The sequence below is a fragment of the Electrophorus electricus genome, chromosome 3, assembly GCF_041902795.1.
Source record: "Electrophorus electricus isolate QZ-2024a chromosome 3, ASM4190279v1, whole genome shotgun sequence".
Lineage (NCBI taxonomy): Eukaryota > Metazoa > Chordata > Actinopteri > Gymnotiformes > Gymnotidae > Electrophorus > Electrophorus electricus.
In genome coordinates, this window is record NC_137499.1 from 35,135,770 (window position 1) to 35,158,283 (window position 22,514).

Consider the following 22,514-nt stretch of genomic DNA (forward strand, 5'->3'; position numbering starts at 1 on the left):
CAACAAAATGCAAATTATTTTGCCTATATAAATGGGCTGTACATAAAGAGTTTGTATAATTTGCATTACTGGTGTGCTTTCATTGACTACGCACATTTTAGCGGGTTGAAGTTTGTGACGTTGGCAATTTCAAGAGAGTGTTTCATAAATAAAGAGTAGAAAATAGACAAATGGCTTGAGCGGGATATGTGGCGAAAAGACCCGCTGATATCAACGAGCAAGTAATAGAAAATTTTCTGGGGGCCACGGAATGCTAGCAGACCAATTTAAGGCCACACTTTTGTTTAAAGTTCAACCCTGCAAACGGAATGTTATTTTCTTCGGCTCTATATTTTCGATACCTGCTCTAAGAAAAGAAAATGAAAATTAATACAAGGGCTGCGCCATCCAAAAGAAGCCATTTGTCTTCTTGATTATCTATTTGGTTGTCAGCGTTTGAGCTATGGCACTGGCCCGCTCCTTTGTAATATAAAAAACACACAGCTTGCGTTGGCAAATACACTCGAAACTGTTGAGCAAAAATTATACTCATTAAAGCATTAAAAACCTTCCAGCCGAAAAACATTTTGGCTTTATTTTCGAATAAGGGTGTATATTTCAAGGAGAATTCTCAGCTTCAGTGCACCGAGTGTGCTCACCGTTAAATTAACGAGAAAGGAGACTGAAACGAAGGGTTTTGTGATTTAGAACGAGATTACAAGGCGTAATGTACCAGGATTACTTGCAACCCAGCGATATAAATCAAGGAGGAGATTCAGTGATATTCAAGACAGGCCAGCACTAAAAGGCTAACGAAAACGGCTGTAGCGGGCCCAAATTCAATTAAAATGTTTGTTTTTAGCATTTATCACTTTATATTAGAATTCAACCTAATAGCCTGCATGGTGTAAAACTGGTTTCAAAACTCCATAATAGAACAGGACACAGAAAGAAAGACAGATTTTTGTGATTTATTAAATTTCTATAGCTATTTACAAATAACAAAGAGACAGTGGAAGGCATAGCCTAAGCAGAAAGGGGGCGACATACAAATAATAACGAAGGGAAAATACATTATTACAGGGAAGACGGATCTTTGGAATGTAAAATGTAGCTTATAAAAATTAAAATACCCACACATGGCACAGGTGAGAAAGACAGGACGGAAAGATAGACAGACTGACAGAAAGAAAGAAAGAAAGAAATAGCTTGTGCATATACTTATGTGAGACACACAAAAACGTAAAGACGAAGAAACGGGAAAAACGAAAAATAAAGTGTATTCATTCATGCAATATACGCACTTTTCTCTATACAACCCTGGCCACATATAGTTTTAAATTACATTGCAACGTACAAACAAATGCAGATATTTTTGAAGATATATGCATTTCAATCAAATGAGTTCAAACTTATCACTTCATAAAACTAGACAACAAAAACATCAACAAAATTGCAACTGAGGTAATTCATATAGTACTTAGCAGTGCTCTCTTTAAAATGCTTTGCATTGTATCCGTTTTGGTTACGTATATTCCCAGCTTAATTAAACTGCTCTAACCTTCCACTGAATTTGAATGACGCCTAAACTAGATATGTTACAGTGCGCCTGATTTTCCTATCCTCAATTTGAAATGCGCTAAACAATCAGACATCAAAAAGAGTCGAAGTCCCCGAATGTCTAATAAACAACAAAACCTGACACAATCTTTATCAGTCCCAATGACAAATTAAAACATTAAATGTGAGATTAACGTTAAAAGAAAAAACTTCATATTACGAGAGTAACGTCCAGCTAGTTTTGTAGGTTGTAAGTCAGCAAAGAAAAGGGAGTTAGAAAATGGCTCTTGACAAAATAAGGCGACTCATTTATTAAGCACAACGCTAGACGTCGAGGTAATGGGCAGGCCTACGGTTCATCCTTTGTACCACAGAGTAAACATGACAAATGGGGCCGAGTTTGGCATGATTAAAGATGAAACACGGATCCATCTTCGCCAAATCTGAAAACTATCTGCTGCCTTCTGTTATTGACGGGGTGAGGGAACAGGAGAAGGAAAGGAGCATAGGATAAAAATGAGAACTGGACTAGGAGAGGGCCCATCTGTGGAAATGTTTCAGTTCGAGTCTTCACCCCATTTGTGTTAAAAAGACATTTTCTTTTCTCTTTCCCACCTTCTCATCATCTCGCCTCATGTTATATATCTGTCTTTAAGAACGTTGAGGGGGAGATAGTATGAGACAGTGTGGCTGAAAATCTCGGGCTTCACTCCTGAAACTGAGGTTTTAAAAATGTGCGTATTTGTAAGTGCAAGGAAGCTATAGACTCGGTGGAGGTCCGCTAGCTCGGGTTTGATTACTGCCCAACGGTCCGCCACTTGAATTCGAGGTGGTAGAGTTGCTGGAACGTATCTTCGTGTTGGGCAGCTTGTGGTCTTTCTTCCACTTCATACGCCGGTTCTGGAACCAGATCTTTATCTGTCGTTCGGAAAGGCAAAGGGTGTGGGCAATCTCCACCCTTCGCCTGCGAGTAAGATAGCGATTGTAGTGAAACTCTTTCTCCAGCTCGAGAACTTGCTGTCGCGTGTAAGCTGTGCGTGAGCGCTTGGGCTCTCCCCCCGAATAGTTCGGGCTCACTGTGGGGAAATAGAGCGACACATTACCAAAAGTCACAAAATAACGCACTGAAGACATAACCTATGAGAACTAATTAATATACCTTACGTCCTATCATCACCCGAACACAGAGGAGACTATGTAGACTTCTGAAACCTGAATACATGATTCGCTGTAGTGTTACGTAGTTACAAATTTTAAAAGGTAAAAAGTGCAGTACTTATCTATGCAGTAAACTAAGCTACTACAATGTCCAACTGCTTGGAATAGCACGACGATTTCACAAAATCCACGAAATAAAATAAAATAAATAAATAAACCAGCTGCATCAAAAACATCACAGTATTTCCATGTGCAAAATCGCATGAGATACACGTCTCCAGTATGTTTTAGAGAAAGGATTGGTGACAGTTTAAAATAGTTGGGTACTGGAAGCGAATGTTAAACAATTACATTGCACAAGGCTCATTTGCCCCTGTTACAACGCAGTTTATGAGAGCTTTAAAAAACCTACTAATTATTGTAGAATAATAGTACAGGTCCCTGAAAGAGTTCTATTTGTATTTCCATTAGTATTTTATTATTATCTTCATAAATAGGAATATTTTATCTGTCATAAAACTTTTTACGAACAGTACTGAAGTGACAGAGAAACGTATACGTTTATACATTCAACCACTTAAAATCAAATTACCAAAACATAAAACATAACTTATGGCTTACTAGAGGACTCATAAAAGCTTCCTGGGAAGAAATTAGAACGACGAGGTCGCAGAGACTTCAAAGGTGCTTTGAGAAGAAGTGCAATAAAAATTTATGGAGGGTGTAATTATATTGCCCTGCAAACAGCCGATCGTAAATCTCGAGCAAGGGCTACTTCACAAGGGGAGCAATAGATTTAGCACGCTCTAGAGTGGGTGAACTGTTTGCGACGCATAAGTAATCGAAGTTTCGTTGCACCTACCGATGTTTACGTGGACTTTTTTCATCCAGGGGTAAACCACGGGATCCTTTCGTGAAGTGGCCGAAGGAGTGCTTTGGTTGATGGGAGTCTGACCGCAAGCGGGCGGAGGGCTCGGAGTTACCGAGTCGCAGTGATGGCTTGGTTCTGGTAGAGGGGTCGAGAGTGCAGCCGGGCTTAGTACGTGACCCCGAGGAGACATCACCGCGGCAGGCTGCCCTGTACCCTGGCACGACGAGTAGGGTGGGTCGGCGCAGCCCGACCGCTGGTGGTAGATCGACTCATGTTGGAACGATGGTTCTTGCCTCTGGGCGCTATAGTAGTCCGGCGAGTGACTGGGTAGGTAGTCGCTCTGGGAGTATTCCTCGCAGGGTGGAAACTTGGGGTCCACATAGTTGGAGTTGATCAAATAGGAACTCATGGCCATTAATTTCTTTGAATTGCACACAAAATATACTAAAATTTATATCTATCCCTTTACTCGTTTTCCTGTTTCGTAGAACCCTCCTACTTTCTGTCAAGTGAACAAAGTTAAGAGTCCATGTGACATGAGTAGCCAATGGCGTGGATCCTCGCGATTCCCGGATAAGGAAATGCGAATAGGCAGTTCAGACGGCGCTCAACGTCAACGTGCAGATCGGGACAGACAAATGTTTCATTTTTATGCGTTGGTATGGGCTTAATAAAGTGCTGAGAGAATCACAACATTCATAAGCGAATGGCCACGGGTCGAAAAGGCAGACCGGACTTCTTATAAACCAAAGGACTTCCGAGCGTAAACGGCTCCCCCACCCCTTTCCCTTTCAGGTCCTCGTTGTAATGAGCACATTGATACTTCGTTCTAAAGCATAGTTTAAATGTTTTGAACTTAAACGCTCCTAAATTGTAGGCAGTCCTCATGAAAAGCCGTACCAGTGGAAAGTGTAAGCGGATGGCTCTGGGCAAGCTCTTAAATGCACTCGCTAATAACAGTGAAAGAATATGGAGGTGGCGTGATCAGCGTGTCAGAGATGAATCTGGGCTTGTTTAGGATCGATAGAAAATTCATCAACTAATTCAGGTTACAAAGGCTCCTAAATCAAAACCAAGACCTTCTGCATTTAAGCGCAGTCTGCAGTCATTCTCCTCCAAACAGCACGTTTATCCTGCACTCCTATTTACACACCGTGCATGATAATTGAAATGCACATTACCATTAACATTGTCTCTATATTGGCATACATCTTTATTGTTCCAACGATGGAAGTTTTCTAATACAATCTTGTATTTAGAGTTAAAACTGCAAATTCTTTTGATTCAAATAAAATCTTGTAATATAGTAACCTAAACACGGATGACATCACAAACGTGCTAAACAATAAAATAAATTGTCTAGGGTAAAGAAGCTGCCGCTAAAATCACAAAGAAAAGACAAATTAAATAGAAATGAAATGAAAAGGAAAAACCTTCTGATAATTTGATGAGAAAATGAAACCTAAAAAATATGCATCGGCATCTTCATCTTCCGATGATGTTGGAGTGTAGTCTATAAATCAACTACATACTCCCCTAGATACGAATTTGTGACTGTCTGTCTGTTCACACAAATCCGGATCTACAGGGTATATATAGATGACAGGTATCTTCTTGACAGATATTGAATGGAGTTGCTCACCTTGACAGCTCCTCCTACATGTCAAGGTGCAACACCTGAAGCAGACTGCCTTCAAGTGTATCAGCAATCTGTCTAGCAACGTAATGGATTGGTCCTCATTTACAAACATTGCTAATGGTCTGACGAAAAAAAAAATCGACAATTTCTTACTTGAATAAAAATATGAAAAATCGCAATATATAATTACAAAACTCAGACGTGCCAATTAATTAATCTCTTTGTGATTTTTCCACTCATAAAGAAGTCTAATTTCTATAGAGATATAAAAATACGAAAAAATCTTAGGCCGAAAACTCACGAAATTACAAATCTCACAACGATTCTTCATAAAATCCCAATGCACAAGGAGCAAGCAGGCAAAGCGACGAGTATTTGGGACGAGAGAAAGAGGTCTCTAAAGGTTAAAAAAAGCATGAACTAAAATAAAATGTGATTTTATGGCAGGTCAACTGTTTACACACTGCAAACAGTCAAACGGAGAACGTGTCCGGAGATGAGGGGTATAAAACAATAAAATATGCACAGAGGAAAATGCCACATCCACACCAATCCAAACCAATCCAAACCAAGCCAAAATCTACATATAGCAAACATTTTATGACCCTTTTAACAAGTTTTTGCTTACATTACTTGGATTCTCATTTCGTTTGAAAAAGCCACTAAATCAAGGGTTCTCAATTCACTGCGCGAATGCCTTTCCTAATTCCAAGAAAACAAAGCAAAACTCGATTTCGGTTGGGATGAAGAAGAGGTAAGACCAATCTAAAAGCACATGATTACAAATAACGGATACGGCGAGGTGTATATTGAGGAAAATTCTATAATATTGTGTAGAAAGTTCAATTAAATTCGACAGGAGAAACTAAAGCCAAATAACAAGTAAAGTACGGCAGACATTGTATTTAACCTTAAACTGAAATTCAGTCTGCAAAAAGATACGCAGCACCAGGCTAGATCTATGAGCATAAATGTGTATACATGTCAGAGCCTAGGAGACTTTTATCAGATCCTTTGAGAACCTTGTGGTAATGCATAGCATAATACATCACACATGTAATTTCAGGAATCGTAATAATTTTGGTGCCTATTGTTTATTGTTTACTGCCGTGTTCTAGTATGTTCTATATCCGTTAATTATATATATATATATATATAATTATGTTCTATATCAATTAATTAATTAGTTAAATCGTTAACTGTTATTCCGAAATGTTAAGACGTTTGTGTGACAATGTGAATCCTTCTTGCCAAATCTCGGTAGATGTGAGAAATTATAACTAAATTGACAAATTATTTTTCATTTAGAGCATAGTAAGCAAGGTATTCCATCAAAAGATTTCGTTTAGTAAACTTTTTATCAAACTGTTATCATTTTATTTTTGTCAAAATTAACAAGAGAAATATTACACTATATTTGATTGTCATTGTGATGACAATAACAGCACCAGACTCTTTGTCCTGAGTTACTGAATCCCCTTTGTTGAAGATTTTTTTGAAAAGGGCAAATCGTTAAGATTATAGCAATCCCAAAGTAACGTCGTATATATAAAACAAATATTACAAAATCGAATTGTTCGTTTTTAATAAAACTGAAATTTAATTTGCAGTCTATTTCATGTTTAAATAAACCAAAATGCACGTTATCCAAGAAATCTGCAGCACCCCTAGCGTTTGGTAAAGACTCATCTGCCTTTTCTCTCAGATGGGCCTCCTTGCCTTTCCATGCTCTTTTATTCATCTCATCTGAGATTTCTTTTTCTTTTTTCTTCCCCAGTCCACGTTGATTGACATTCTACTATGGTACAGTGACTAAAATGAGCACTCTGCGCTAATTTATCAACTGAAAAAAAAACATAAAGAAACTTTATTATGAAATGACTCATGGTAAAGAAAAAATTTTAAAATAATGAACACCATAGATCCGACATTGCAATCCATACTGTAAAAACAAAATGGCCGTATAGCAGAAAAGGAGAAAGTTCATCTTTGCTGTCCACTCTAACCCTTGCACCCCCGAAATCCCCGACCTCGCCTTCACCCCCATCTCCCCTAAAAGGCGTAGGGACCTAGAGCCATCTGCCTCATTATGGGGTTAATGTGTACACCCACAGGCATTCAAAGCCTAGACTCAGTCACTATAGCCAAGGTAAATATTCACCATATAAAACCCACACACGCAACAGTGCTACTCCGTGGGACTCGAATAGAAACTCATAACTCCGTTATGAAAGGGGGGGGGGCACACTCGCCACTGTGCGCAAAAGCACGTGGTCCGCCCAGGCAAAGCACCTGCAGAAGAGAGCGCGCAATATGTAAATGAAGGGCCGATTTCTTTACTTACTTTGCACCTCCGGCTGTTGCGTCTTGTTTCCCCGACTTCTTTCCCCACGAGTCCTGTCGCCTTCGCCGTATGCCGAACGCAAACGAGACCGGACAGTGTCGCCACTCCAAAGCCTTTCTTTTCTGTTACGACGGTACCGCGAGCCCCTCCGTCTACCCCCCCCTTCCTTTCTCTAACGCCACAGGTTTAAGCCCGTGACCTCGCCGTGATACCTCTGCATGTGCAACTCCCTCTCATTTCCGCGGTCCCTGGAGCTTTTCCCCCAGCTCCTCGACACAATTTTCAAACAACACAATCTTAACCACAAGGAGCACAAGCAATTATGAAATAAAACATCGAGCTACCAGTTTCGTACGTTGAAAAGATTGGTCCGTCCGTTCCCCAGTGTCTCTTTAACCCTTCTTGTCAACGACAAGAAGGGGGGTTTCCCCGCACAACGCAAGCCTACTGCCTAGTAAAACAGCTAAAAATAAAATGAACGTTATCCTTGCGCGGTTGTGAGCACTACAATACCATTGGACGCTTTAAGGCATTTTGTTGTGGACTCTCAAGTTTTCGTATTAATCTCGCACTTTGGCAGTCTTTGTTAAACAGCGAGGCGTGTCACAAGTCCCAGTACATTTTAATATTTGTTAGACGCGCTGACCTGTAGTTCACCCCTTCTCCGGGTCTCTCCCACTCGCAAGTTCTATAGTAATGCATGCACAGTTTGCGCGCTCATATTGAATTGTGCCCAGGTCATTACTTTGAAGAAAAATGGCTTGGGTTTGGGAGGGGGGTCATTCTAAAAGCCTTTTGAAACCCGCAAATCAGTCCAACCATAGAGCATTTCTTTATTTTCTTACTTGCCATCATAAAAAGGAGCGCCTTAACCTGCGAACAAATCACAGAAAACTGCACTTTTGCTTATTTTTTATATTTTTATAATGTAGTACTACCTAAAACATACTTTACTAGATCATAATGAAGTAAGCTAGTTCAATCACTGTGACAACATAAAAGGAGAACCATTAGCAGTAATAAGATATGGTGGGAAAACGCAGTGGGTCGTCTATGTCTAAGCTTTAGAAGATAAAATATTTCATATTTAAATTCATATTTCATATTTAGATTCACTTTTATACTGCAGGAAAAATAACCCAAATCCAGACTCTGGAACCTAGTAACCTCTCTGTTACTGCATATCTGTAGACTACAAAATTATCAGTTTCAGTAAAAATTGAAAATAGCATCTTCTTATCACATCCCTTCTCTTTACCATTATAACACTCTGCAAAATCAAAGAAAAGTTTCAAGTTCCCTCTAAACTGTGTTGTGTCAACGTGCGAGCTCCAAAAAATTATAATGCAACTCACATCCCCACCAGGCAACGGCAAATGTTACAATGGAATGGAAATTAATCCGATGAACTCTGCGTGAACTCCGATAGGGTCGCGTTTGCTAATACGATTATTCACCACTTACCCACTCTGTTTTTCAAAATACCGATCCGTTTAGAAATCCGTTCAGAAACATCCCGAACTAGCCCAATTTATTCCAATACAACAATTATTTGTTTTTTAAGGAATAACCCACTTCTACCGTTCGGATTTCACTCTACCCATCCCTTACATGAAATGCTTGCTGTTATTACACAAGACAGTGACCTTCGCAGATGCACAGGTTTCAGTGTATTCATTTTTAGCATACTTTCATGTTTGGTACAAATTAACTGTCAGGTTGTAAACGTAGTTAAATGGTATAGACTTGGTGTAACACCGAATAACAGTGATTTTTCAAATTAAAGCAATTTGTGCAATTATTCTGTGAACGTCTTTAGAGTTTTACTTTAAGTATTTTGAGGTCCCATCAAATCAGACTACGGGTAATCCAATTGTTTCCGCAGCAAGGGGAAGTGGGCGTCTTATTAAGTCTGCTTTGCTTATCGCAGTGGTAGGTGGGAACAGCGATTTGTCGACTTTTTAAGCATGTAAACAGAATGTCCCAGGGATTCTTCCGCTTGAAACTGTGTTCGGTATTTTATACTATACTAATATATAAACGCTTAGATAATTGTTTGAAATTCGAATAGTTTCATTTGTTTGTTTTTTTTATAATAAATGATGGAACTGATTATTGTTATGATTCTATTCGTTTAAAAGCTAGGCTATAATTTTTTTTAAAGAGGGGGTTAGTCAAATACTGTCTGGAAGGATTCCTATGTGTAGAAAGGGAATCATTGTAACAGCGTTATGCTGATGATATTAGGCCAAAGAAGCAAAGAGACCCATACTCCTCGTGTTCTATATACCACTAAAAATTGTTACTACCAAGTTCAGATATAACAACAGGAACCAAAATAGCGACAACAACAACAACAACAATAATAATAATAATAATAATAATAATAATAATAATAATAATAATAATAATAACTAACGACTGTAGAATTGCAGATAACAATACAGCGTTGCAGATGCCTACTTTAAAACTAGGTTAAACAGCAAGCATTTTAAAAATTTCCATTATTATAAAATCAATAATATGGTAATTATTGTTGTTGTACTTCTTCTTCTTCTTGTGTTCCTTAACATGATGTAAACGAACGAACATTCGGTGATATGATTCTTTTATCCTGCGCATTTAGACGCTTTTGTTTGTTTGTTTGTCTGTTGCTCTTTCTCACTCTTTCTTGGGGTTTGCTTTGTTACACAACGAAGGTCGGCCCCTGAACCCACACCGCTCCTGATATCGTTTTTCTCATCTGTAGCCCCTCACTCCTGCGACCGCCCCCGCATCCCCCTCCTATTCCAGCTCCTCTCGCTCTCCCACTTTGCCATTGACATCCAGCAATTGGTCTAGTGCACAGTCGACAACCGACAGTCGAGTCACGCACCGCGTAAACTTTTCACCTTTCAACTTTTTGACCCCACGCACCCCTCGCGGCAGTCTAAAGACATTAGATTCACCTTCACTTGCTCCATGGAATTAAACCTAAACAGTGAAAGAAATGTTATATAAGTTATATTGTTGGGTGTCGACGTTTTCGCGCTTCCTGGTTTTCGACAAAAGGATAAACAACCTATGGACTTGCGTTGTAGCGTGTACGAAATTCTCATCGCCATTTTACACCTATAATTTATCGACAGTCTAAATTGTATATTTCCATTTATAAACCAGCTAGGTTCGATGAAAAATGGGTTATGGTACATTAATATTTTTGATCATTTTAAAACAGTTGTTTCCAAATTCCCATGTGGACAGAGCATAAACTAGCTGATCCAGCCGTTGTGAAGTAGGTCTAAAGCGGGCTCTGCTGGCGATAGAAGGGCGTTGCATTAAGTTACAGAAATCTTTACAGAGGTGAAACACAAAACAGGGGAAAACTTAGGGATGAAGAGCTCATACAACTGAATTTCAATCACCTTTAATAATCTAATAAGTTAAATAAACACTTGTTCATGTATTACATTTTATATTGCAATTGTTACATTCTATTTGCTTTTTAAATAAATATTTCTGTATTTTTAATTTTGTGTTTGGTAACAATTTTTCTCAGATTCAAATAGTGTTTAATGCTATCCAAACAAGCCACATTTCGTGCAGGCCTCGAAATCGCAAATTTAACACTTGTCTCAAATCTTCTATTTTAAATCAAGTTTATTCATTTAATAAATTATGTAATAAAATGAATAATTTCATTATATTACAAAACTATTTAAGCCATTTTACGTTTTACAAACACATAGATAGATAGATAGATAGATAGATAGATAGATAGATAGATAGATAGATAGATAGATAGATAGATAGATAGATAGATAGATAGATAGATAGATAGATAGATAGATAGATTTTCCAGAGAGATGTTCAGAGTTTCCAAAAAAATAGGAAGTTTCAGACAGAGGTCCGTCATCAGCTGTGCAAGCAGAAGTACTTCTAAATTTGTAGGAGGAGGATCCAACGTGTGTGTGTGTGTGTGTGTATGTGTGTGTGTGTATATATATATATATATATATATAACATTCAAAATTGTTATTTATTTAGGTTAATTTAGGTCGCAATTCTTTATTTAGGTTTAGTTGTAGTAGTAAACATTAAGAAAGATTTAATTAATTGAAACAAATAACGGCACGCGCAGCTAATCGTCACATTTAATTCTGGGATGTTGTCGTTAGGCGTGCAGACTTCTTTATCCCATCACAAATCGGATGCAGTGAAGGAGAAGGAAGAAAAACATAGATAAATAAAAACATTCCATCAACCTTTCCCCCCTTTTCGAGGACAAACATACTATAATTGTGTGTGATGGACAAGCTGTATTGTTTCGCGCCTGCGCCCTCGCAGTACCGTTCGTCTGCTGACCTCCAGATGATCCCCTCTCTATGCATTATGGATGAGATATGCTACTAGATTGTCCCTATCAATATGCAAAACCCATTAGGCAGCTAAAATTGCTATTTAAACGTTCCAAATCGCTGTGTTGATATAGACTAGATTTACACACAAAAACACCAGAACTATATCCAAAAACCGCTTTTCGTTCCCTACGTGAAAATAAAGTGCATGTATCACCTACTTACACTTTAAAAATCTGCTTTAAAATTATTTCTAATTACTGAACTTATATGATAATTCAGCTATCAAACAGTGTGGTTTCTATGGAGAGTAAAACGTCGGTTAATACGTTGTTTCTCTTCCACTTTAAAGTTCCCAAACATTATGAATCTATACGCCATACGATACAGTAGAATGCGAGTGATTAAAATAAGCATAAATAGCAGTTTTAACCACTTGACAACGAGCTTCATATTTTCGTTTTCGATCCTTAAAGCCGTTCACAGTAGCCTATGTTAACCTATTTTGAACTTCAGATCTTTTGTCAGAACGTGTTTCACACACCCCATTTCGCTGACGTACACATGCACACACCTTGAACTAAGGCCCAGTCGCCTGGTTACACACCAAACATAAAAACACGTTAGAGTCCTGTTAATTCTTCTCTTTACGTAATCTAAAACATGACTGACAGGCTTAGAAAATTCAGTTTTGGCCTATGATTAAAATGAACCTTGCCTAACGTTTTAAATTCATGTTTATATTTCTATGTGTAGCCCAAAGTTATATATCATTACATAAAAGGAAGCAGATAAAAATGAAATAGAAACCCTTGCGACCAGAGTTTTGCCTTCCTGTTTACGACCTTAGACTTCCTCTGTCAGTCTCTCCGTCTCTCTCCTTTCTCTCTCTCTCTCTCTCTCTCTCTCTCTCTCTCTCTCTCTCTCTCTCTCACACACACACACACACACACACACACACACACCAAAGAACAAATGGAGAGCTATAAAACCTCTAACACAAATTGAAAACAGACAGACAGCTTGTAAAACACTCCAATGCATAGCAATTTAATGTCTGATTCTGAGAGGAAAAGTATGAGTAGAATGAATATTTATGTATTTATGATATAAATGAGAACTTTTGTGCTGTGTCTGTGCAAAAAATAAAAAATAAAAGGTATACCTAATGGGTAAAGCTATTCATTTTAATGACAAGCGTTATTTTGACTTAGAAAAATTGTCAAATTATTCGACAGTATAAAAACATGCTATGTATACGCAGACAGCTTCACAATGTATGAAAAAACAAATTATTTCTATCAAACCAGAGTAAAACGCACTTAATCAAACCAGATATGGCATTGAAAGGTTTTCTTGTAGGCTGTTATAGATGTCTTATAGTTAGGTATACTAAGCCCTAATTTTGTAAAAAAAAAATAAAAAAAAATTACAAAAGAGAGAAAGGAAAAACAAAAAAGATATTGCATAACGACGTATTATAGGACGTGAGAGCTTGATTAGTTATGCAGCTCATTGTAATATTGGGTAATATGTAAAGAATATTTTTGACGTGTTCCGAGAATTCATGAGATAACGCTGGACTTCTGAACAACAACATTTCCCTTTAACCACACTTGGTTAGGAGACCATGGCGTTCTTCTCGTAGAAAGCCCTAAACCTGGGTGGCATTTAGCGCTTATGACAATTGATGACAGTAGTATCCTCTTAGTATCCCCTTCATTGCTGCTGAGAGAATAGTTTGGGGGGGGGGGGGGGGGTCGCGGCGCACTCAATATAACTTAATGATAGACAGTCACAAAATGTACACTAGAGTTGAACTCGAGTTGACCCGAGCTGATAGAGGTACGTGTAAGAGGATGAGACATGGAAATATATAATGCAGAATTGGTTAAGTACACTTTGCAATTCTTTTACATTTTTATTATCTTCCTGCAATAACTGTTCATAAACTTAATTATTAGCGATGCGTCTGTTTCATACCACGACATTGTGCTGTACTTTCCGTAGTTTTATTCTCCAGAAAATTGTCGACTGCTGTGTGTTATTCACACGTTTCCTTTTTGGAAAATGCATGGGCGGGGAAGGAACAAAGATTTACTTGTAGAATTGGGGGAGGCATGTTGTCATGTTGCGCGCGCCTGTGTTTGTATGTAAGAGAGAGCCGTAGAGAGAGAGAGCAATATATAGACAATATATAGGCAAAGAAAGACTTCATACACACATGGATACTCACACACACGCACACACACACACACCTACCGTTCACTAACTGCTAACCATAAATGTAAAAAGTGAAAGTAACTGTTAAAAATTAGCCAAACCTTAACGTATACATACTAATACTTAACGTATTTATAGTGAACTCTTAGCCTATAACTATCGACTTCATATCATTATATCATTAATAATGTGAGCTTTAAGAGGTAAAGACATCGTGAATTCATATTCATAATATCGACAGTTTGGCAATGTGGTAAGTGTATCCATAGTTCATGACCATTCCGTGCTTACAGAGGAAAATTAGAATATCTGAATATATGTGAATATCAGACCACAAGATTAGACGTAGGCCTAGTGTGATTACGAGATTTGTATTTAAATGGCCGGTAGATTTTGCACAGTAATTACAATAGTGAACAACACTGAAATCATAACAATTTGTTATAGTTTGTGGATTAAATTCTGCCTTGAGAACGAAGCATTTCACACTATCAGCACGTCCTCCTTTCGGCAATATTTCTTATGGACAAGATTCCAAAAAAAACTTAGCATCGAACTCTACTCCTCAGTGACAGAGAAACAAAATGATTGACACAACCAGTAGAGACGGTCCCCTCCTCTATTTCCCACCTCTCGTCAGATCATCTACCAATGTAGACTTAAACTCAACTTACTTTGAGTGCGCACGGTCCACTATCCTTATATCCGCCTCCAAAGGGGTAGAACCAGAGAGAGAGCGCATGGGCCAGACACGGCCAGTGCAGTGGCCTGCTAGTACGCTCTTTCCCTCACTACTGACCCTTTAGAATCCTTTCGAAGCAGTTAAACCGTCACTTGCATTCTAGAATGTGAAATATATAGTACATTGTCAACTCCCCAAAACCATAAAACTAACTTTATGGACCCCACGTGACTTTTGAGAGCCAGTAAGGGGTATCTGTCTGTGGCCAGGGCGATTTTTACGATCTAACTTCAAGATAAAACGCTCATCCGTTTGACATGTAAATGTCATAGCTACTTTTGGTATAGTTTGGTCAAAGGCAAAAGCTAAATCGCAAAAGGCAGTGCGGGCAGCTGGTTCCCTTATATGACGTCCACTCCGCTCTCAAAAGTCGCCTTAGAGGTAGCAAAACGGTGGGGCACTGGTGGTAAGTTTAAAAGTTCAGTGCTTGTTTATTGAGTGGCAGAGTATAATCCGAGGTGGTATATTACAAACTGGTGATCTTGTAAATGTCATAGATAGAAAGATTTCTGAGGCTTTTTCTTATGGAGTGATTTTGAACACTTCTGAAACAGTACTTGGATTTGTTTTTTACGTTGTTTGTATTTGGCTTTGAGAGTAATATTCGCTAATATTGAATGACCACATCTCATGCAAAGTTTAGAGTAATAGGCTATGATAGTTTGGCGTGGCGTTGCAGCTAAGTCTCAGCAAGATTGATCTACAGAAGGCCTTGAGTTCTACTAAGAACTGAGTTTTAAGAAGTTTGTTATAATGGACTACATATGAACTGTGGTCAATATGACGCATTTTTGTAAACGTGAATTATAACGCTCCAAGAAATCTCAGTTTGAGACCAAGATAACGGCGAACATCTTAGAGATATACAAACAGCGTTCTTGATGTTTTGGGTCTGAATATGAGGAACTTTATTTTTTACTCCAAGTTAAGCTACAAACAAATACAAAAAGCTTATTGGCAAAATGCTTACAGGCAGTTTGACATGACATTAGGTTTTTTCCGCTTTCCACACACGTTTGCCATTCACTCTGCCTACTACAAAAAGCCAACTGGTCACAATAAAAATGTTCAATATGTACATATTTTTTGGGAACATAAACATGATCCAATAATATACAATTACATACTTTGAATATAACTATACACACGTTTGACCGGATACAGGAATCTAGCGATGACTATTTACAGAATTCCCCTTTTTTAAAAATAATTGAAGAATTTTAACACATGACAAAAGTCCAATGAGATTATCTAGACAATGACTTCAAAACATATAGAAACATATAACACATAAAGGCTCCTGCTGGACTTAATGCAGTCATCACTAAGCTAGAGCTTCACTTCATATTTGGGCAGAGGCATCTCTAAGCTGTAAACTCAATGGTATACACGTTTATAGGCAGTAAATAAGTTATAACATTTAAGAGCTCACATGCTAACTCTCAAGAAAGCATTAACATAGCACTTGACACAAACAATATTCATAACAAGGACAACGGGCGGCGTTCTAAACCCCGCAAACCCCTCTTTTATAATCTCCCGCTCGAAATAAGTATTAAAGGAACAGCATATGAACACTAACTTTCTTGTAATTTTAGCAGTACCACAGTAGAATTTTAAGTTGCCTAAACATCCAACAACATGCCGAAAGGTGCCGCTTTTACAGTACTCGGTAATAGTGTAATGAAACCTATTTTCATCTGGTTTTTCCTCCTGATTTCATTTGCACAACACTTGTAGCATGATATACGATACCACTATGGCTGGAAAGCGCTACCTGCGGTAGCCAGGCTCATGCTCTTCAATTTATTGTCCTTTTTCCATTTCATCCGCCGATTTTGGAACCAGATCTTAATTTGTCGTTCTGATAGGCATAGAGCGTGCGCTATCTCTATCCTCCTCCTCCGGGTGAGATACCTATTGAAATGGAACTCTTTTTCCAGCTCTAGCGTCTGATAGCGGGTATAGGCAGTTCGGGCCCTTTTGCCGTCTGGTCCAGTCATATCTGAATGGCATGGATAAAATGCAAGGGTGATTAAAATGTTAGCGAGCACAACGGCGCAACATTACATTAGAACATTGGATTCCCGACAGTGTTTTGCAATCTGAAAACTCAAATATAGACGGCTAACTTACGTTTTGGACTGAATGCGTACAGTGCGGTCACCAAATGCTACAGAGCACATAAATCCTCGCAAACAGCCTTGTGTTTCTACTGTTTTTCAAAGTACAGTATTCACTAGAATATATCATACGTTATCAAGCACACGTAATTGTTTAACATATTATTTCGGTTTTGACCAACAGTCCTGTTTTCCAGCGTTTATTCCAACCTTTCCCACATATTCTCCTTCTCGCCTTTACGGTTTTATTGCCTGTCTTCTCCCCCCAAAGTAATCACATTCCCACACGCCATAAAGCAGAACTTTTCAAAGAAACAACAACTTCTAAGCCTCCGTGCTTTGCTGCCCTCTCCTCCACCTCGCTCCCTTTCTCTCCTACAGTTTGCGAGGCTCCAGGCTTGAAAGATTTATGACACTTTCGCGGAAATCTAAAATAAAGGCTAATTTTGGCTCCACAGTTACGTTGCAGACGCATTTAACTCAAATCAGACAATGCTCATTTGCTATCTGTAAAGAGGCGTAAAAATAATACGAGAGTACCATGGCTAATATGTAGTTTCCGCATCCAAGGGAATATTTGTGGCGCTTGGCCATCGGTAGTCGCCGAGGTGGTAGAGGTTGCCGTGGTCTCCTGCTTCTGCTGCGTCCGGGGAGCTGGGTTAGCCGCTCTGTGGGAGCCTTCCTCGGTCTCGGATGAAACGCTGGTCTCGTCGATTTCTGTGAAATGTGTACTGTTGGTGAGGTTAGTATTCGCGGTGGAGGCGCTTTGGTCGGAAGGGGGCGAAGAGCATTTGGGTCCCAGGCTCTCGCTGTTAGAGCAGGGCAGCGGCTCCGGGGACGCGAGTGAGCAGCTTGACGGCTGCCGGAATCGCGTCTCCGGGGCTGGAGACTGGAAGCCCCGGGAGTTGTCCCCAACCGCCCCAAAGTGGCCAGTGTTGGTTGAACGATTGACGCTTAGGTCCATCCCATTGTAGTTGTAGCCGTAAGAGCCTGAATGCATGGTGCCGGAGTCCCTGTACGAGGCGTTCATAGCGCTGCTGCTAGTTCCATAATTTAGTAACTGATAGTCGGGGCCATTTGGGTAGCGCCCTGAGAACGAGTTTACAAAGTAAGAGCTCATTTAGGTTGTTTTAGAGGGCTTGATTTGTAGATCTTGGTCGTTATAACGCTGTGCTTCACGATTTATGATGTATTAATGAATTATAGCAATGCACTGTACTTCGTTTTTGCTATGTATGCGGCCAAATATGGGGGTGGGGGTGCGTTTGGGAATCACGTGCTTTTGTTGACCAGTCGTAAATTCTCACTGATGACTTCAAGAGGTAATTCATGCTCTATGGTTACAAATGATGACGAGACGGGGAGTCGTTAGGCTCCAGTCAACGTGTGCCTCACATGGCATGGATATGCTGCATGTAAGCAGACAGCGTCACCTACTGGTGAAGTAATTTAAAGCAACGGGAAGACATTTTCTGAATTCTTTCCCCTTTTATTCTGTTTTCAGCTAGTATAAAAAAATATTTGTATCTGTCATTATCTTCTTTCTCTTGCTGGAATCAAGACAACGCCAAAAGTATTTATTCATATTTTATTCAATAATATGTCTCAATATCTATAATCTAACGCTATTAACTAAACATTGATGAAAAGTTTAAATATAACATTGTAGTAAGTTATACATTCTAATGTATTTTATATAGCTACCACATTACATTTATAAAATTGTGTGTGTTTATGTTTGTTTATAATAATAATAATAATAATAATAATAATAATAATACTAACGTGATTCTGGGTGGACACGTCATAAAGGCAAAATCATCATTCGTTTAGAGCTAGTTTTATGTTGCTATGTGTACCATTGATGTTGCATGAATTTCTCTACTTAGTTAAAATAGGAGAAACATTTTAGCACCTTATGTGCATATGCGAACCAAAGAGAGTATTTTGCAAAATTTATGGACTGAACAGCACATAAGGAATGCCGGCCCGTGATTGATGGCCGAAGATGACATATGGTTTGTTGACAAAAAGGCACAAGTTATTTCATGTATATGTATTACGATATGCAATCCATCATTATTCCATACGTTTGTGCTTACATTTAAACTGAATAACTACAGCTGAAATATCCCAGATAATGGTCGCAGACACATACGCATTCTACAATAAGCAAGAATAGAAAAGACTATAACAAATATAAATATTGGGCTACAATTCAAATGTGCATATGAGGAACGCATATCTTGCGAACGTTTATATGTAAATTCACAAAGAAATCACAGTTTGTGCAGATATGTATTCGCATGGGTTTCATATAGATATAAGTACACTTAAATGCATACAGTATCCAGATTATTATATTTCTTTATATTATTGGAGTGACTGGGCCTGGTGCGCCTTTGCATATTCAATTGCGCGCCTTATCCTGAACAGACAACTGGCTACTGAAAAGCTCAGGCTCCGAGACTTTTGAGTGGCTCTGGGTGAGTGCACGGCACGGACAGGTCAGCTTTCTCCTTCGGCCATCTATTAATGCCCACTGAACCCTTCTTTTCACTTTGTAAGGAGCATTTTCGACCTCTTGGTGCTTTTGCCTTTCAGTCTTGGAAAGTGAAACCAGCTCCTTGATTGACGGGTTGTTTGAGTGCGCGTACCTGTTCCCTACAAGCCAGCCGCTGCCTAGTATAGCACTGAAGCAATGAGAACACATGGCAACGTTTGAGTTGGAAGTAACACCTACTTTAGCATAAATGTAATGTGGTACTTTATAGCTGTTGATTTTTAAGTCATTTTATAGAGGTTAAAAGTGCCTTCACGTTGTGCTGTCCCGTAATAAGAGATATGCCTGAATTTCACTACAGATAATTGAATGGTTCATTGTACTTGTTTCCTAATTTTCAATGGGAATATCTTTCTATGGAAATATACTTCTTGGCTTCTTGTTAACTATATAGCTCAATTATGTTTTTTTACTTATAAAATAACTGAACTGTCAGGACATGGCAGGTGAAATGTTTTGTTAGTTTATTAAATGGATTTTCCTGATAGGTTTAACAACAGACAAAAACCACGTACAAAATTCGTCCGATTGTAAACTCTGTCCTGCCTCACTAGTTTGGAACTATTGAAGAGAGTTCCAGTACTAATTTCTCCGTAAACCCATTAAACCTCTCAGACAATAGGGTATCTAAATCATCTTAACTTTGAAAGGAAAAACTTTATTTCGAACAATGAGAATTAAATTTTATTTTACACAGCTTAAATATGAACACGAATATAACATTTCAAATAGCTTCGTTAAACATGGTCGTCTTGGGTAAAAGACGAAATCCTAAGTCAGAATATGCTCACAAAACACATTAATTAGAGACATCATGTAAAAAAATATGAAAAATGGCAATAGAAATAGATAAGTGGAATGCTACAACGAATTTACCAACACAACTTCACCGGCGCGATTTTTGGACATGGGGGATCTTCATTTCCGATGATAAATTGTGGTATTTGATGCCCTCTCTGCTTTTTCCTATTTCTTGCGTTTCATTTTTATGATTTCATTCTGTCCTCTTCTCATCTTCTTCTTCGCCACTGGTTTGTGACGAGTTGATAAGTTTGTTCTCTTTTTTCCACTTCATGCGTCTGTTTTGGAACCAAATCTTGATCTGGCGTTCCGTCAGGCACAATGCGTGCGCAATCTCGATGCGACGCCTCCGGGTCAGATACCTGTTAAAATGGAACTCTTTCTCCAATTCTAGCGTCTGGTAACGGGTGTACGTCTGGCGACCCCTCCGACCGGGGTTACCGAAGGTCCCTGTCCATAAAATGGAAGAAAGGGGGGGAAGAGATAGTCAAACATTAACACCGAAAGCGTGCATATTACAATGACAAATGTGTCCGAGGAAAATAAGCTTGGGGGGGGGGGGGGGGGGGGGGTCAACAGCATGACTTGCGATACGTATGCCTCCGAATTTCTGAGTTTTCAAGAAACTATCGACCTACTCCAACTACTTTGGAGAGAATACATAGTTATTCACGGTAATTGTCAATCAAGGTTAACGTAGTGTACACATCAGAAATAAATTACATTCACAGAGGAAAACTGAGGAAGAGCCATATTTTCTTTTTCAATATAAAACTTAATGCCTTCCCATAATTACACTGAACTATGCTGTAGTTTCAGTTCACATCACAAATGATCATCATTCAAAAAGCAACGACAAACAGACTGCTTTTAAAATAATGCAAATAAAAACAGTGAGACAATTACACCGTCAAGGGTTATGGGGCACTTGGAGGAATTATTTATTAGAATATCAGCCATCCAAGTACATGTGAACCGTATGTTTGTGTTTCACACACGGTTTGGTAAAATAATCTATTTCATATAATCTTTTACAATAATATAATTCTTTATTCTTGGAATATCTATTTCCCTGCCATTTTGCTGGAGTAATTTCAATTTGCCTTGTAATCCTGTTTGTCTTTTGCCACTGTGCGCAAGAGCTTGCAAACAGAGAGGGACCTTGTCAAAACAACAACACGAGCCATTTTATGATAAGAAGCACACACTGATAAACCAGCTCCCATGTTCTCGCAGGGCACTTGTCTTTAAATCTACAATTCAAATATGAATCAAATGACAGTCAAACAATATTAAGCTTTGTTACCGGTAGGATACAAATATAAAAATAATAGCGTGTACAATAGATTACAAGGATGGCGTGTGTGTTCTCCGGTTTCAGTGTGACACTATGGTAAGGACGAATAGAATGGTGAGAGTATTTACACTGTATGATCTTCAGGCATCGCACAGTTGGGCAGTAAGTCAGGTAAAGAGCTTCAGCGCTATGTAACTATGACCCAAAATAATGAAGAGCTGTAGACAAGACATGACAATGTAAACTTACCGTTGCACGAGTTCATTCGTTGCATCCACGGGTAAACCGGTGCCGTCGGCTTCTGTTCGTCGCCTTCGGTATAGATGCTTTTCCCTGTCGTCCCTGTGCAGTCTGTTTTACGGTGATCCTGACTGAGGACGAGAGAGTGTTCTTCTATGCTAGAAAGGGCACAAGCGGCATCCTTTTCCCTGTAGAAGCTAGCGGTCGCGTAATCGCAGGCACCGGCGGCAGTCGCCCTGCCGTAGGCACCGTTCGCCTGCTGGTAAAAGGAGGAGGTGTATGCCTTCTCCTGAACACTGCTAGCTCCATAAGCAGCACCGGGATAATGTCGTAAAGGGTCTGTGTATCCGGAGGAGTATAAGGGTATCTGTCCCAAGAACGACTCTTGTCCTCCGGGCAGAGTCACTGGGAAAGTTGAGTTTACAAAATAGGAACTCATTGGAAGGGCACCGCTCTTTTCCTTGGTTTATGATTTGTTGTGTTTTATAGTCCAAGTGGTTTAGCTATTAGTAGTTTATCGGAGATTGGGCTTTAGTTGAGGGGGGTGCTGGGTGGCTATGTGCCAGTGCGGGACAGAGGGAAACCGTACCATCTGACCAGCCACTGACCAATCGCAAGCGGCCGTGCCTGCAAAATA

General features: G+C 39.2%; 4 protein-coding genes across 7 annotated transcripts in view; all 4 read right to left on the reverse strand.

The window, feature by feature from the left end:
• hoxb3a (homeobox B3a) overlaps positions 1–22,514 on the reverse strand; it is a 53,080-nt gene that overhangs the window by 24,780 nt on the left and 5,786 nt on the right. For 2 of the 4 annotated variants that reach the window (XM_081711291.1, XM_081711289.1), the window contains exon 1: positions 7,552–8,204. The exons of the other annotated variants lie outside the window; for them this stretch is intronic. The gene's annotated coding sequence lies outside the window, so the exon portion shown is untranslated. Of the gene's footprint in view, positions 1–7,551; positions 8,205–22,514 lie in introns of those variants that run through there. 4 annotated transcript variants of the gene reach the window in all.
• On the reverse strand, positions 933–5,204 carry hoxb4a (homeobox B4a). Its single transcript, XM_026998058.3, has 2 exons — positions 3,560–5,204; positions 933–2,615 (listed from the first exon to the last, which is right to left on the reverse strand). Exons 1-2 carry the CDS (start codon positions 3,981–3,983, stop codon positions 2,299–2,301), a joined length of 741 nt encoding a protein of 246 aa, XP_026853859.1. The 5' UTR covers positions 3,984–5,204; the 3' UTR covers positions 933–2,298.
• On the reverse strand, positions 15,738–19,869 carry hoxb5a (homeobox B5a). The gene is made up of 2 exons (XM_026998055.3): positions 17,517–19,869; positions 15,738–16,858 (listed from the first exon to the last, which is right to left on the reverse strand). Exons 1-2 carry the CDS (start codon positions 18,094–18,096, stop codon positions 16,611–16,613), a joined length of 828 nt encoding a protein of 275 aa, XP_026853856.1. The 5' UTR covers positions 18,097–19,869; the 3' UTR covers positions 15,738–16,610.
• Positions 20,161–22,473, reverse strand: hoxb6a (homeobox B6a). Its single transcript, XM_026998060.3, has 2 exons — positions 21,887–22,473; positions 20,161–20,790 (listed from the first exon to the last, which is right to left on the reverse strand). Exons 1-2 carry the CDS (start codon positions 22,314–22,316, stop codon positions 20,534–20,536), a joined length of 687 nt encoding a protein of 228 aa, XP_026853861.1. The 5' UTR covers positions 22,317–22,473; the 3' UTR covers positions 20,161–20,533.